The sequence below is a fragment of the Colletotrichum chrysophilum genome (assembly GCF_026319265.1).
Source record: "Colletotrichum chrysophilum strain AFK26 chromosome Unknown scaffold_36, whole genome shotgun sequence".
NCBI classification, from domain to species: domain Eukaryota; kingdom Fungi; phylum Ascomycota; class Sordariomycetes; order Glomerellales; family Glomerellaceae; genus Colletotrichum; species Colletotrichum chrysophilum.
The window spans coordinates 7,047-23,388 of NW_026517323.1; the positions used below are offsets into that span (position 1 = coordinate 7,047).

General features: G+C 53.5%; 5 protein-coding genes across 5 annotated transcripts; 3 read left to right on the forward strand and 2 right to left on the reverse strand.

The window, feature by feature from the left end:
- Positions 1-990: 990 nt before the first annotated feature.
- Positions 991-2,825, forward strand: COL26b_005340 (uncharacterized protein; the record flags this gene model as incomplete). The annotated part of the gene is made up of 6 exons (XM_053178192.1): positions 991-1,350; positions 1,419-1,509; positions 1,533-1,640; positions 1,702-2,069; positions 2,121-2,334; positions 2,392-2,825. The coding sequence occupies 6 exons, from the start codon at positions 991-993 to the stop codon at positions 2,823-2,825; spliced, it is 1,575 nt and encodes a 524-aa protein (XP_053037783.1).
- Positions 2,826-3,040: 215 nt separating this feature from the next.
- COL26b_005341 (uncharacterized protein) lies at positions 3,041-3,900 on the reverse strand (the record flags this gene model as incomplete). Its single annotated transcript, XM_053178193.1, has 2 exons — positions 3,041-3,325; positions 3,376-3,900. 2 exons carry the CDS (start codon positions 3,898-3,900, stop codon positions 3,041-3,043), a joined length of 810 nt encoding a protein of 269 aa, XP_053037784.1.
- Positions 3,901-5,657: 1,757 nt separating this feature from the next.
- COL26b_005342 (uncharacterized protein) lies at positions 5,658-6,869 on the forward strand (the record flags this gene model as incomplete). Its single annotated transcript, XM_053178194.1, has 3 exons — positions 5,658-5,707; positions 5,743-6,413; positions 6,484-6,869. The coding sequence occupies 3 exons, from the start codon at positions 5,658-5,660 to the stop codon at positions 6,867-6,869; spliced, it is 1,107 nt and encodes a 368-aa protein (XP_053037785.1).
- A 988-nt stretch (positions 6,870-7,857) lies between these two features.
- On the forward strand, positions 7,858-9,528 carry COL26b_005343 (uncharacterized protein; the record flags this gene model as incomplete). The annotated part of the gene is made up of 2 exons (XM_053178195.1): positions 7,858-7,868; positions 7,998-9,528. 2 exons carry the CDS (start codon positions 7,858-7,860, stop codon positions 9,526-9,528), a joined length of 1,542 nt encoding a protein of 513 aa, XP_053037786.1.
- Positions 9,529-10,499: 971 nt separating this feature from the next.
- Positions 10,500-12,547, reverse strand: INDA1_1 (Amino-acid permease inda1; the record flags this gene model as incomplete). Its single annotated transcript, XM_053178196.1, has 5 exons — positions 10,500-10,760; positions 10,818-11,876; positions 11,936-12,103; positions 12,157-12,212; positions 12,271-12,547. The coding sequence occupies 5 exons, from the start codon at positions 12,545-12,547 to the stop codon at positions 10,500-10,502; spliced, it is 1,821 nt and encodes a 606-aa protein (XP_053037787.1).
- Between the last annotated feature and the right edge of the window lie 3,795 nt (positions 12,548-16,342).

Consider the following 16,342-nt stretch of genomic DNA (forward strand, 5'->3'; position numbering starts at 1 on the left):
CAATACCTAGGGCGCATCAAGTCAGGGCGCAAGACCTGGAGAGCGCTGTTCTCATGAGGACCAAAAGCCTGTGTATGTGTAATAAGGACCATCCAGTCGGCATTCGACCTTAGTCCTCCTGCAAATGCAACTTTTAAGACTTGAGAGATAAATCTCGATTGCCTTTGGAAATCCTGACTTCACCAAGGATCAATCCGAGCGTCGGTGCGGACGTATTAGACGAATCACGGATCATGGCTTATGATGACCTGGAAAACCCCAAAGTGGGCCATTTAAACTCGGATGACAGACGTGAACAAGCCTGTTGTTCCACCAGCTTAAACGATGGCTGCATGACGCACGCAATCAACCTTCCTTTCATTGGTCGTGACAGGGAAATGTCATCGTAAATCTCTGGTCAAAGCACGAACACCACCGACAACTCTATCCATCTCCCGGTCGAGATCGGCGGCGGGGCCCACTTGTCGGGCACTCGGACGCCTTTGGCAACTCTCCGAGATACGAATACGGACCCCATCTGCCGACTCCCGTCCGCATCCCTCACGCGCGCCCCGTGGAATCCACGGACGCTAGCCAGACAACCTTACATAACGTTCAGCGATTTTCAGACTTCCCGCCACTGGGGTGCAACAACGGGCGGCACTTCAGTCGGAAGTAGTACCCGCAGTGGAGAAAAAGCTTGGCCCCATCGATACGTAGACGAGGCATAGACGACGCGTGCATGTTCCAACGGTGGAGTTGCTATTCGGGTTCGTTAAAGACTCTGCTAAGAGTCGAGTCGCGGTTTCGGTCTTGGCAAAGTCCGTCATGACGATATTTCATCGCAAAGATGGGAACTATAACACAACCTGTTCGTCCGGCTCGGATTGCTGAACTGTTCAACACCATCAACAGACGACATCAACACACACACTCACAAGAACGTGGAACTCGACCGTGCGATATCGACTGAACACGACCACAACGAGACGAACGCCTTCCTTCGCCACCATGGCTTACCCAGCCCTCGAGTTGGGCCTCGGGTCCTACTCGATCCCATCTCCCAGCGAAAAGCCGATCCCATACCTCGCAACAGTCTTCCTGTTCATCGTGTTGTTTTACGCGATGGGCGATAGCGGCCCGAACCTCCCCGAGATCAACCCTCTGAAGCCTTTCGAATTCACCAATTCACGCCGCATGACTGAATTTGTACAACAGAGCAAGGACATCTTCCTGCGCGCAACAGCAACCTTTGGCAAGAACCCGTACAGACTTTACTCGGAATGGGGCGCCTCTGTTGTTTTGCCGGCCGATTTTATTCACGAGTTGCGCAGCGACCCGCGTCTCGACTTTATCACGCCTGCCAGCGATGTAATACAGCCCACTCGGGAGGAGCGGACGAATGTTAAGGACTAGTTTTCTAACATGGACGCATATAGGACTCTCATGGATACATCCCCGGTTTTGAGCCCTTCGCGGGAAACGATGATTCACCCAAGGTCGTGACCAAGTACTTGACCAAGGCGCTGAGTATGATACTATACCTGTCCTAGTCCGAAAGAGCTTCAAAGCTGACTTGCGTGTCACTTCAGCCAAGCTTACAAAGCCAATCTCCGAAGAAGCCACCATTGTCCTCAAGCAAATTTTCACCGACAAGAAGGGTACGGCCTGAATTCTGGTTTCCGATCGAATGAGAATCCAAAAGCTGACATGGGAAATTAGAATGGCACGAAATGGTCCCCAAGGATGACATCATTCGCGTCGTCTCCCGCATGTCCACCAGAGTTTTCATGGGCGGAGAGCTCTGCCAAGACGACGAGTGGATCAAGGCCTCCTCCGAATACACTGCTGCCGCTTTCGGCGTTGGCTGGGAACTCGGCTACTACCCCAGATGGTCCCGACCTTATGTTCACTGGTTCCTCCCGTCATGCTGGAGAGTCCGAAGGCTCTTGGCGGACTGCCGAAGAATCCTCAAGCCCCATCTCGAGCGCCGTAAGGTTAAGAAGTCCCAAGGTGTCCAGTTTGATGATTCCATCGAGTGGTTTGAGGAAGTCTACAAGAACAGGAAATACGACCCCGCAACTGAACAGGTAATTGGTCACCCTTTCTACAACTGAAAACAAATACTCAACTATCATCAGATCACCCTCTCCCTCGTTGCTATTCACACTACGAGCGACCTCCTTCAAACGGTTTTGATCGACTTAGCCCGCAACCCGGAGCTCATCCAGCCCTTGCGCGACGAACTAGCTCGGGTCTTGCCTGCCGAGGGCTTGAAGAAGACTGCGCTCTACAACTTGAAGCTCATGGACAGCGTCATCAAGGAATCGCAGCGTATGAAGCCCGTCCTTCTCTGTAAGTTCAAATCCCCTGAATGGTGTTTCTTCAGTGATGCTAATCTCGAACTTGAAGCTACCTGGCGCCGGCTTGCAACTGCTGATATTACTCTTTCCAACGGCTTCAAGATCCGCAAGGGCCAGAAGATCATCGCCAACAACACTCACATGTGGGACGAGCAGTGGTACGAGAACGCCAGCAAGTACGACGGTTACCGTTTCCTGAACATGCGCTCTACCGACGAGGAGAAGTACGCACACTTGGTTTCTACAAGCTCAAAGCACCCCGGCTTCGGTCATGGACAGCATGCTTGCCCCGGTCGCTTCTTCGCCGCCAACGAGATCAAGATTGCGCTGGCTCATATTCTGCTCAAGTACGACTGGAAGCTCCCTGAGGGATGCAACCCTCAGCCTGTCCCATTCGGCATGGCTTTGTTGCCAGACCCCACTGTCAAGATGCAAATCCGCAGACGCAAGGAGGAGATCGATTTGGATTCCATCGACTGCTGATTGAACCGCAAGTTAGGTCCTTCCCAGGGCTTTCACCGCACTTTGAGCTTCTTCAGCTTCTCATATACTCTGGCTTGAACTTAGCAGTCGCGAGGTATTCCAGTTTGCATGGCGAAGCAACCCATCATTTCAAGCATCACCACTTATTCCCTTCACCTGTACTTTCTCCTACTCCCCTATGTCAATAGATACAATGCATTTAGACTATGATCATTTCACGTAGAGTTTAACTCCCCTTTCATCCAAGATTGTATCAAGAAAAGTGACTCCTTCGGCTTGTCAGCTGGCACCATATGTCCCGCATCGAGAATTTCTGCGAAGCTGAGGCCATTCTTTTCTTTGAACGAGCCTATTCTTTCGCCATTCAAAGTGTATGATTGAAAGTCCTGTGCTTGGAAAGCGGGCTGGTGACGCCAACGAATGTTGTGAACTAGATTCTTTTCTCCCGCTGAGTTGCAGAACCAATCTTTGTTGCCAGCGTAGACAAGCACCTTGTATTCCTGTCGTTATCTTAGCCTTGGGTTTACAGAAACGATATGGTCTTCCTTACCTGATCTAGCAGCTCTCCGGCCCAGGCGACGGTGTCAAAAGAAACATCTCCTGACTTGTCAAAATGTTGTCCCAGCTCATAGTCAATGATGTTAAATGTGGTATCTTCGGACACCCCAAGCTCCCGTTTTACCGAGGAAGAGTTGAGATATTGCGCGATCCAGTCGGCCTCTTCGTAGCATAGCCCCCCGTCAGGGCAAGGCTTGCGGAAATCGTAAGGGCTCAGGTGCTCGTCGAAGATGAAGTAGACGCTTCGCTTCCTGCAATAGTCTAGCACATTATTACAGACGTCGGCATCGTTATCCATGTCAGTGCAAACCTGCAGCATGCTCTCGCATTGCGGCATATGCGCCTCGATAATGGAGCAAAGACTGTCGTTGTAGACGGAATTGGGCCCTAGACATCCCGTCGGGTAGAACCCAGGCCATTGCAGCTTCTGTGAGAGCTGCACGTTGCCCAGTTCAATTCCCTTCAGGTTTATCTTTGTCTCATTGACATTCGCGGTTGAACGCACGAGTTGCGCCATTGGGGAGGACTGTCTGTGGTGGATCTTTCTTGCAAGTGCTGCAACCCAGGTCCCTCCATACGACTCTCCTATGATGTAGAAGTCTTGGTGCGAATATTGCGGGAAATTTTCCATGAACGCCGTGAGAAAGTTGTACATGTCGGACGTGGCGTCTTCCAAATTGGTCACAGGAGTCTTGGAATATGAGAAGCCAACATTTGATGGTTGACTTTCCAGTCCAATTGATCAGCTTATGCCTTGTCTTCCTAGTGATTTCAGGAACAGTCCATACTCAACAAAAATGACGTTCGCGTTATTGTTCCATGCATATGGATTTGGTCTTGTTGCGTTGGCGCCGTCAATGAGGCAAGGACCAAGTTCTTGAAAGAGACCAAAGGCTACGGAAGAGGCGCCGGGGCCCCCACTCATCCAAAGAATCACAGGATCATTGACAGGATCGCTGCGACTCTCCGCCAACCAGAAAAACAGATGCTTGGTGTCATTATCTATATACTATCAGCTTTGAAGATCTCACGCAAACACTCCAGCTTTACCTACCGAAATCGTAATATCCAACATGGCCTTTGCCGGCGGACGCGCAGACAGGTGCCGGTGGGTCCAGGACTCGAAACGTGCCAGCTGCGCCGATGGCAGGGACCATAGCCAAAACTCCCGAAAGCTTCATGCTTAGGAGCTACTCAAAGACTCCGCGATCTAAACAGTACGTTGAACAAGCGACGATGTAGAATTAGAAACGCAACAGTTTCGATTTCTTGAAGACGTCTATCACGGTGAGCGGGGACTGTGGGCCTCCGCATCCGTTTACCTGATTAGGATATCTGCAGCCATGTCTTTCATGTAAGTCATGTGTTGTCTGGGAGTGCCCACTTGCCAGCTCGAGTCGAGGACCGGGATGTACTGAATGGATGCTGAGGTCACGTCAAGGAGGCTGTTCTTCCGTGCTCTTTACAATCCCAAACATACTTATTCTGAGACAAAACACTCAGGTAGCGGGATTTAGGCACACTCCTGCCATGCGATCTGATCGAGTCGTTGGTTAATTTCAAAGGGAGGCGAACAGTTCAGAGCTCGATGCTCCAGTAACTTCATACAGCACACTATTATCTTTTAGCATCCATTAGTCCTACAACCAGATTCATTAGAATTGCCCAAGCTCATTTGCAGCATAGAGTAGGAGACTAGGAATTCTTCTTTAGGCTTCTAAATATCTAACAGTTACTTAAGCTAAACACCATTACATCCGCGGGCGTGGAAAGTGAAAAGAAAGATTCCAAATGCGACAGTGAACAGGAAAAGAAAAAAAAAAGGTCAAAAGAGCGGATCGAACCTGAAGGCTCTAGCGCCGGATAACCACGAACTCTGTGTCAGCTGGCATACTGGTTCTACCATACTGGGCATATTCACGGCCGCTTATTCCTGGCGCTGTTGTTGCTCGATCCTGACGCAAACCTCCCTACATATCTTTAGGGCCGCCTCACCTTGAGGCAGCGGTTGGTGGGCACGTGACTTCTCAAGGTGACTCCCGCCTCTCACCCAGTGCCTCATTCACCCAGAGCGCCTTTCTCTCAGGCTCGCTGCGCCGGACGCGTTTCAATCAGGAGTTTCTAGAATCTCGTCCCGAAAAAAACTTTTCTCTCACCCTCAGAGAAAAACAAAACAATCCCAAGTTTTCCCATCCTTCCCATTTCTACCTCACCAACTTCATCTCACCACCACAATAACTTGAGATGGCAACACCTTCCAGCTTCACATTGCCAATGCGGCCTGCGCAGCCTAAGCCACAGATGAGTTATGCCCCTTTCAGCCTGTTTCTACTGACTCCTTTCATTGACACTGAAACAGTGCCAACGACAATGGCGACAACAACGACAAGGACACCGATGGCGCTGAGGTCAACGATGACAAGGGCAGCGAAGAGCAGGGTAGCGACGACCAAGACAACGATGGCAAGAGCAGCAATGACCAGAGCAACCAACAAAGCTCTGAGAACCTCGACCTCGCGTCCATGATGACCTCCCTGCCGCGTCGAAACTTTTCAGCGCATCCCAACATCAAACTGCTCCCGGGTCTTGACTTTGATGTTCCCCAAGACGCTCCTTTCGCCAGCCAGCAGCACTCGGGCCTAGTCGCTAAAATGTTTCTTCCTCGTGCCGTCAACCAGCCTGCGTCTCTTGAGGGTTTGATCAATGCCGCCGACCGATTTCGCCAGCTTATGGAGGTTGGTCTGCGAACTTATCAATCCAACCCAAAGCTAGCCAGCGTCAGAAAGGTCTTTGTCCAAGCTCTCAGACAGCTCCGCGGGCTCCACCCCAATTGGAACTTCGATGCCGCCCCGCGCAAGTCGTCTGCCATCATCGACCAAGTCATTACCGCTCGGAAGCGATTCTTGACTAAAGGAGGCGACAAGCCTCAGATCAGGTCGACGTTCTTGCCGTTCCTCCAAGCCATTGATGAGTTCATTGACGGTGCCGAGTCAAAGATCGCTGCTCAACAGGCAGCCAATACCCCTCTCGGTGAGACAGTTTCCCTCAGTACTACAGTAAGAAAGGATCTGCGGAGCTAACCACACCCCAGTACTCCCAGCTCAGGCTGGCCGGAAGCGAACCTCCGACGATCTGGAGGATAAGATTTATAACCTCCCGAAGATGCGCCGAATCACTCCCAGTGAGAACGAGGACGAGGCGGAGGGTTCGGCGAAGACCACTGACGAGGAAGTCGCGTGTTCAAAGTGCAAGGGTCTTGAGGCTGGTTTGAAGGCGGCAAATAAGCGTGCTGAACTTGTCGCTCTCCGCGTTCACGATGGCTGGGTCCACCGTATGCACCAACTCTGGGATGTGGTCCGACCTGCCGTCAACCGCGAGAGAAAGGATCAAGGCAAAGCAGAGTTGGAGTCGGACCAGCTTGTGCGATTCCTGCGCACCTCCAAGCTCGGAGATATTGCCGATGATATTCTCGGTCTGAAGTCGTGAGCTAGCATTCGCATTAGGAGGGTAGGGGGGTCTCTGAAGGAGTATCATCACAGATTTTACGTAGGGTTCATACCACACCAGTCAATTCAAATAATGCAGCTTTGGCAAACTTCTTGCATGTGCAGAAGTCCTTTTGGCTTCAGATTGAAATGCTCAATCTGTCTTCAGAAGGATTGACCAAAATGACGTTTCGACATGAACAGTTTTGACGAGTATGGTAGCGGTAGCTCTCGAACAAGTTGGTACTATCGAAATAGCGCGACTAACTACATGCTCCTTTTTTGAATCGCTCTGAGATCTTAGGATAATTCATCAAAAGCGGCATTTGTAAATTCCCATGAATGTGGACAAATGGACAAAGCTTGCGTGGAAACGTCTGTCCGTGGCGCCTACTAAGGCAGGTCGTCCTGAGCACACATTGATGGCCACAAAGTATCTAGGGTGGCTAGTGCCCGAATTCTCCAACAACCGAGCTGGAATAAGCGGCCGTGAATATGCCCAGGATGGTAGAACCAGTATGCCAGCTGACACAGAGTTCGTGGTTATCCTCTCAAGCACTAGGGTTCGAATCCTAGCGCTAGAACTTTTTTTTTCTGGAAATCTCTTAGGACTTCCCCCCCTCTTAGTCATAGTCATTCTCCTTTGAATTGCCCGGCACGTACCATGTATGAACGCTGCTTACCTACTAATAAGCAGTTTCTCGTTTTGATATCTCAGCTGGTGTTATCGGTAGAACGCCGGAGAGTTGAACCACTCAGATCACAGGCAGGGATTTAGGGCCCGCCTTGGCTAATCTTCGGCGATGCCATGGCCAATCGGACGGTCGCAACCTTCTGCCATTGCGCCTTCCCCACCTCCCGCTTCGAAGCCGCCATTCCTATTTTGGACTATCTCCCAACCGCCGTCATGAGATCGTGGCAGATCCATGTTGGAAATCGGGTCTGCCATGAACCCTTCCGACGACGGCGGGGTTTTCGGGAATCTTTCCATGTCGCGTGAGTAAGTTCTCAAACCATAAGAAGAACAGGAGCTGACCTCCTCAGGAAACCGGATCATGAAAGCATCCTGCTACCCCTCATCTCTTTGATCTTCGGTTTCCAACCTGCTCATCAACCTTGCCTGATTCAGTATGGCATCATCCACCTACCCTGAGCTCGTTTGGCGCCAAACCTCCACCGGGATATGGCAACGCAGCGTCGACGAGATAGAAAAGCACTATGCCATTCTTCCTGTCCTCTACGAGGGCAGCGGCCTCATGTTCTTTGCCATCACCGGCCATGTCTCCCTGACCGTGGATGTCGCCAACGCCGGCTCCTATTCCGACGCCAGCGCCGTGGATGAAGCTCTCAAGAAAGCATGGCTCGCACTCCGTCACGACCATCCCACCATTGCTTCTCAGGTCACCCAAGACCCCACCACCGAGAATTGGACAAAGACCTACCGCCAGTTCCAAGACGAAGCCGACAAAGAGGCCTGGCTCAAGACAACCCTTGTTCCGGTCTCCTCACAACAAACCGGCATCACTTGGGCGAACTCCAACCCCCCGGCTCCCAAGGTCCCAAGTCTCTTTGTCCTCAGCCCACCATCCAACAATGACGGCCTCGTCCGCCGCGACCTCGTCCTTCGCTCGCCCCACGACATCATCGATGGTATCGGCACCCTCACCCTCCTCAACAACCTCATCACCCACGCAGCCAAGGCGTACTCCGAAGGCGATGCCTACAAGCTCCCACCATTCGACGGCTCCGAGGCCGCAAACCTCAGCCCTCCGTTCCGCATCGCCGCCAACGTGCCCCCTTCCCTCACCGATGCCCAGCAGAAGCGTCTGGCCGATATGTCCGCCCAAAAGGCCGCAGCAATGGAGACACCGGGCGTTGAAATTATCGACATGCCCTACCGCTGCGGCGCAGCTGTTCCTCACCGACACCAACGCGTCTTCCGAACCCTGACCGAGACGCAGACCTCGGCCCTCCTCAAAGCCTGCAAGGCCGCCTCCGCAACCCCCACGCACGCCTTCCACGCCGCCATCGCCCTCGTCCTCCGCGACATCCAGCCCCGCGGCCCCGTCTCCAAGCGCGTCCGCTACGTCAACTACATCCTCCGCAACGAGCGCTCAAGCTGCCAGGCACCCTACAGCTCCGCCGAACACCCCGCCGCGCTGTACCACTCCGTCCCAGGCCAGAGTCTCGTCGTCGACATGGACCTCCCCGCCGATGGTCAAGACAACGCCAAGTCCGTCCAGGAAGAGTTCCTGCCCATCGTCCAGCAGATGAAGGACTTCTACCACGGCGTCCGCAACGACAAGGAACACTACGCCCTCGCCACCGACATCTGGGCCGCGATCACGCCCGAGCTGCCCGCTGGCCCCCGGCCCCTCCCCGTCCCGCCGCCCAAGGCTCACCCCTCCGTGTCTATCTCGAGCATGGGACGCGTTGATGGCATTATCGCTCCCAAAAACGGAGCCTTCGAGGCCCATGATCCGTGGGTCACCGGCGAGGAGCTCGGAAACGGGCTGGGTCTGTTCTTGGGCACCTTCCGAGGCGAGCTGTGTCTGAGCGCGGCGTACAATGATGCTTGGCACACTGAAGCAGACATTCTCGACTTCTTGAAGCGATGTGAGGACGTAGTATTCCGTGGATTTGGCATTGACTCTTCTTAGACGGATTTAGAGGAGATACAGGCTGCGACTCGATGGTCACCGGCCGTAGATGCGTTACTATTTAGTGCGAATGACCTTACGAACATCAGACATTTCCCTCAATATACTTGGAAAGATTCTCAAAAACCTAGCAAGCCTCGGCAAACCCACGTGATAGCCTCTATGCGTTCTCCGAGACCTGCATGCTGCCAACCTATCTTCATGCCTAGACCTCGGCACACCTTCCAAGCCCCCTTGGCTAGCCTCGCCTCGCCTCGTCTTTCCCTCCCAGCCAGCAACCCAACTCCCCGGAACAACCGGGCACGGAAGCATTCTAGACCTCTTCTCCCGCATACATGCGCCCGGCACGCCAATCCTGCCGTCCTATGCACCCCCTGAACCTTATCTGCCTGCCCCGAATATTCATGTACATCTCCCCTGCGGGAACTTCGTATGATAGACCAACGCCCATGCCCTGATTCCTGGAGGATTCCGTATATGGACGGTCTCGGCCTGCATGATACTTTTTCCTTTCTTGGATATATCGGTGCCATCCAAAATGTCTGCAGCTCACCGATACCAGGAAGTGTCATGGCTGACTTGAGTGGTTGTGCCGATTACCCATTGCCAGCAGCCGTGAGTAGCCGATGAATCCCAATGGCACTTGTTGCTCAGGCGTTGAAGCCGTTCACATGGAGCATTTGTAGGGCAAATCATCATCGCAGGGTATACATCGTTTCTCACGATTATTTATGGGGGATGATCGTCACAACTACTACTTCTATTACTCGCCCTTCATATTACAATTCTCTGGAAGTGGATTGAGGAACCAGATCCAAATGGTATTCAAGGATAGATTGTGGTATCTAAAGCGCGTTTCGAAAAAGGAAATCCGGCAAGCTTCTCTCTTGGTGACCTGGAGGGGCCGTCACCATCCTGACTGTGGAGTTCAATTCAGTAGAGTTACGTTTCCGAAGTTTTGCAACAGATGTCTAGAAGAATCTGTTCATCATGCGCTTCCAGGTAGGCCAGGACGCAACCTCGGCCTTGTAGGCGTTGATCTCATCCCAGTCAAGCTCACGACGACCGGTGTCAACATCCATTTGATGGGTGCGAAGCCAGCCAGTGCGCTTCCAGGCGAAACCGATGACCCAGAAGACCATGATAACAGGAACAGTGAGCATCGCCTCGAAGAATCCCTCAGCATCGTTGAGCTCATCGTTGTTCTTGGGAGGGGCGATCGCAACGAAGAACTAGGCTAGTGTTAGTAATGCAAGAGGCATAGAAACTTCAATGACAAGAAAGCTTACCTGGGCAATCAAGACGATGATGCAAAGGGCTAGCCCGACCCAAGATCCAGCAACGCCAAATGCCGCCTGGAAGGGGATCTCGTCAACCGTGTGGCCGTGGTACGCCCAAGCCTTGCGGAAGCGAATGTGGGACAAGCAGATAGATCCCCAAGTGAATAGAGCAGCCAGAGCAGACATGTTGAGAAGCCAGTTGAAGACGGTCTCACCGTCAGCATCCAGATTCATGAAAGCAAGGGCACCGCAAAGCAGATGAACAACAACGGATGGCAAGGGGCGACCACCCTTGTCGACATAGCTGAAGATCTTGGGGGCATAGCCTTGTTGCGCAAGAGCAGTGAGGGTACGGGAACCTCCGTAGACGCAGGACACGCCAAGTGACAGAACAGAAACCAGAATGATGCAGTTCATGAAGTGGTCGTACCCGTTCAATCCAGCATGCTTGGCAGCGATGACAAAAGGCGAAGCACCGTCGGCATAAGCGTTTTCAGCACCGAGGAGAGTGGGGTCATCGGCGGGAACAAGCAGACCGACGAAGAAGAGACCCAAGATATAGAAAAGGGTAATACGCCAGAACACCTGCTTGATGGCGCCAGGAAGAGACTTTAGCGGGTTGGCAGACTCAGCAGCAGCCAATCCAACAAGCTCGGTACCGGCAAAAGAGAACGCAGCAGTGACAAACACGCCGCAGAAGCCCTTGAATCCGTTTTGGAAAGCACCCGGGTCGTACCAGTACCGAGCTCCCCAGTATTCGTTGTAGCGGCCGTTGGAAGGGCCACCTCCCAGGACAAGGATGAATGCAACGATCATGAAAATACCTGCAAGTCTATTAGAATCATCGTAGTCGGTGGGGATTGCAATCGACTCACAAATCGCACTGAGCTTGAGAAGGGAGGACCAAAACTCCTCTTCGGCATATCCTAAAGTTCCGAAGACGTTGATGAAGATGATGGCGACCCAGAAGACGGTAATCCAAACCGCTAAACTGACTTCTCTGGCGCCTTCCCAGTAATTGATAGTTAAGCCGCAAACAGTCAGTTCGAGAGGCAAGACAATGGCCCACTAGTCGCTGTCAGCTTGGGTTTGCGCAGTCATTCGGCGGACGTTCTGACCTGAAATACGTAATTCCAACCCATAGCAAATCCCCAAGAGGGGTCGATGAAGCGGGATGAGTAGATGTAGAAACCGCCGGACACGGGGTACATGACAGCGAGTTCACCAAGAGCGTAGACGACGTTGAACATCATGACACCAATAATCATGAAGTCAATCAGAACAGATCCAGGTCCCTTCAAGAGGTCAGTACTAAGTAGGTCATGATCGGGGGCATGCAAAGACTGACACCAGTGCTAAGAGCACCTCCGGAACCGACGAAGAAACCAGCACCAATGGAGCCGCCTGTCAGAAAGTCAAGTCAGAAGTTGCTTTATAGCCTTCATTCGCCAACGAAACGTACCAATAGCAATCATGTGAAGATGACGCGACTTCATGGTACGGTCAAGCTCAACGATGCCGCGGCCGTAGTCGCGGGGCTTGAACGACTCAAAGTTGAGGCCATTACGCGTGTAAAAGTTCTCGTCACGTTGAGCCGCTCCATGGCTCAGAGCGCCTTCGCCATATGCAGTGGCAGCCTTGCCACTAACAGGGGGAAGGCCACCGCTGGGGGTTCCAGTATGGACCTGGGTGGTCTCGGGCGTCGAGACGCCATCGTGAATGTCTTTCTCGGCCGCCATGTTATTGATTCGCACTGGGCGATTATCCGTCCTCAGCGAAGGAAAGGGTAGGGCCCTTGGGCGCAGTTGCTCGGAAAGGAGGCGACGGGCCTGTGGAGAATGACAGGTGAAGCACAAGGGTAGGAGAAGAGCAAGCTCGCTGAGAGTTGAGGGGGGGGACGCGGTCGGATTAAAAGGACGAGAGGGCGATCGGTGGAGGACGCGACGGCAGCAGCTACAAATGCGACGGTCACTCTGGCCCTTCCCAGCTCCTTGCCCTCGTTGCCTTAGCACATCTTAGCATGCATCCATATCCGTGTTGGTACCTTGGCCTCGCACCCTACCCGGTGTCTCCTTGTCATGCCGAGCGATTACATGTATCCATGACTATCAGCGGCGAAGAGCTGGCAGGCATGCGGAGGGGAGCAAGGTTATGGAGAGGCAACGAAGCAGCGGTAACCAACGAGTCAAAGAGCTGCAAGAGTCGACATCCGGACCCAGGCGAGTAAGATGGATGTTTGCCAAGCGGCAGAGGAAGGCCAAGTCTTGGGGAAGTGGAGTGAAGCAGACGGGAGGCCGGACGAGAACAGAAGGTGGATTTGGAGAGTTCAGGGAAGTGTCGCAAGACCCCATGTTGATCGGAGGAGGGACTCGAGGCATGGGCTGCCTACGGATAGGTAGCCAAGCATGTTGAATAGATACCGAATAACCAAGACAAATGAGAGTGAGTGATAGGATTGGAGGACGTGGGCGTGAGTCGAGGAGTCGGCATGGGTGTGGACGTCGATATGACATGGCCCGTGGCCACGGGCATGCCAGAGACCGCGGCAGCAAATGGCGTACAGGAGAGCCACAGAGATCAGATGTTCTTGAGGGGAGAAGAGGCCGTTGTGAGGGCTACACGGGAGGTAGCGTCGTGTATTTTGTGCGTAGCTGACCATTATCAGCGGAGCCCGCCCGGACTGATGCATGGAAGGACGTGAGGACGTTCCGCGCCTTCTAGGGGCGGCGGGGGGCGATCTTGGCGGGGAAATATGGGTCCCGTTGGAGGGTGTGGTACAGTGTACCTTACGTACCGGCGATGGGAAAGGGAAAGAGCACCTAACGCACCTGACGGGATAAGGCAGGAAGGAAAGGAGGAAGGATGAGTGTGACCAGAAGCCGTAAGGACTTGTTGGAAGGTGCTCTTACCTCAGGACGGAAGGTATTGCTCGTAACACGGTTATCGCAACTGCTCACACTCAGTAATGCTGTCTTGTCACACCCGACAGAGAAGGAGCGGACCCTGCACCTGCATCTGCGGCGCCTGCTCCAACTGCCCTGCCCGCCCGCCCCGTCCTCCTTCCTTTCCAGCGCACCGCCGTACTACTCCCGCTTCGTCTTAGCGGACAGGTGCCTTCCAACTCCCGTCCCGAGCTCCTCCCCAGGCACCCTCCCCTGGCGACATTCTCACTCTTTTTTTTTTTTTTTTCGACGTGACACGATTGCCCACCAGACATTCCTTGCTCGCGACATTTTCTAGTTTCTTTTGCGCTTCACACGAGTTCCCTCTCAACCTAATCCCGGAGAGAAAGAAACATGTACCACCTCGGCCAGTCCAAACGAGGCCAATTACAACGGGTCAGCGGTCTCGAGCGCCCCCAAACGGCCACCCTACAGCCAAACCGGTGGCACCAGCACAGATGGGGGATGGGCGGACGGATTGATCGATTCAACAACAGGTGACGGCTGCCCACCTAACGTCCTCCATGAATGGATGCAATTTGCGGTTTGCAGACTCTTTGCGCTGCCCAGCCCTTGGCCTTTCAAAAAGTCCTCCACGCAGCCAGTGAGCTTCCAATCTGCCCCGAAGCACTCGCTCACGCGATTACGTATTCGCAAATTGAAGCCACCGACTTGCAGACCCCTGGTCTCTACAGAGTACGCGACCGCTACCTCAACAAGACTCGCCTGCTTCCAACGCCATTGAGCCCCCAAGCGAGAAACAAAACCCAGTTCCCTCCACAAAATTACGACATCTCACTCGCCGGCCCAGAAATGCCAACCCTCGCCAACCCTTTGGCAAATTTTGGCATCTTTTATCGACTCTTCATCAGTGGTACCAAGCTCTCGCCAAGTTGCTTTATCGGTGTTGGCACCCTCGCCACAGCCAGATAACGCCCCTTCAGACTTCTGCCAAACGATCTATGGGCACCTTTCCCGCCGCAACCTGCGAATGCCAGCGACCCGAAGAATCCCTCCCCCAAGACACCAAGACGCCGGCCAGCATGACCAAGACGATTCAACGGTGGGCCGTACCACCATACGACCCTTTCCTCCTCGCTGGATGTACGCTCCCGCCATCTGTCACCTGTCGATTGTCCCTTCTTCAACAGTAAGCGACGAGACTCGCCTATCTCTTAGCTTCAATTTCACATATCGCATCGCCCTTCTGGACTCCTTCCACCTTCTATAATTGAGAGCTGCGCCGCACCGTTGCCTTGGAACTTCCCATGGGCGAGCCTTCTCGGGGAGGTGTCGTTGTCTCGGCATGCCAGCCATGTCGCAAGAGGCTGATTCCCCCCGCACCCGGGATCACCGCCCAGCTCACCCGTACGGCCGCCCTAGGTAGCAGTCTACCTGCTGACTTCCGCCCAACGAACACGCCATCTCCCACAACTACCACCCCGGAGCCGTCAGTTGCTGCTTTGGAAGGCTGGCACGCGAGGAGATTTGCGTGGGCAATGGCACGAAGTCCTCGAAGCCCCTCCCGACGGCTGCCGCAGCCACGTCGGGCTGGCGAACAAGGCTTGTCGACGTCCTCGCATCTGTCGGCTTTGTGTCCCGCCTAATGCGAAGTTCCTCTGTGAATGACTGCTACTTAAAGAATATTTCTTTCCACCGAGCAGAGCAGACAGCAACATTCGTTAGGCGAGTGACACAAGTGCGCGCTGTCATCAAAGCCGGGCGCTGCTCATCCAACTAGCCCACGGCGTTGACTTCGATTTTGGAAGTAGTGCCGAAAGGAGGGAGACATCACACTGGCTGAGAGCAGCGCTGGAACGCGCGAATGCAGGCCACCTTGCATCCTTCGGGGAGCCCTGACCTGCAACCACCATGTCCCATTTCCCTCCGATTGGTCGCTGAAGCGCAGTTCCACATCGTTCGCACCACACCTTGTTCAGCGGGGCCCAAACACTGATCATTTCGGCCAGTCACAGTCGAACGATACGACGGAACTAATGAAGATGACTGACACAGGGCTTGAAGCTGAGAGATTCTGACCGAAGGTGCTCCGTTGCTAACCAATTTCAAAGTCAGCCTGATAAGGTAAGGCAAGCAGCTGAGACTCGGATGTGTTAATGGACCGCGGGAAAGGATGGGTTCCGCCACCAGGGGCTCCCGTCACCTTATTCTAACGCCAAGCCATCACTCGCTCCTGCTGAATGGGAGCATGATGAGCCGCAATGACGGGCATGGATGAAGACCGATTGCCTCTTTGTGTGATCAGTGACAATGAAACCATTTTCCTGCAATGAATATAAAATGTGATGGTCGGGGGTCTTCTAACCGCCTCGGCGGAAGGGCTCTTGAATACCTAGTGTTGATGAGGAAGTGCGACGGGTTAGATTGGGAGGGAGCATTGGTTTGGTACAGAAATGCCGACCGGGCCACCATACCACCCAAGCAACCAGCAATAAAGGTCTTGTGGACAAGGAGTGATCCCCAGACTCATCGATTGTTACAAGTCTACTGTCCGGGGATTTCTAATTCGGGCCCCGAGCATGACCGCACTGCAAGGCAAAGTGGCCAAATCGCCGCCATATCCACAACATT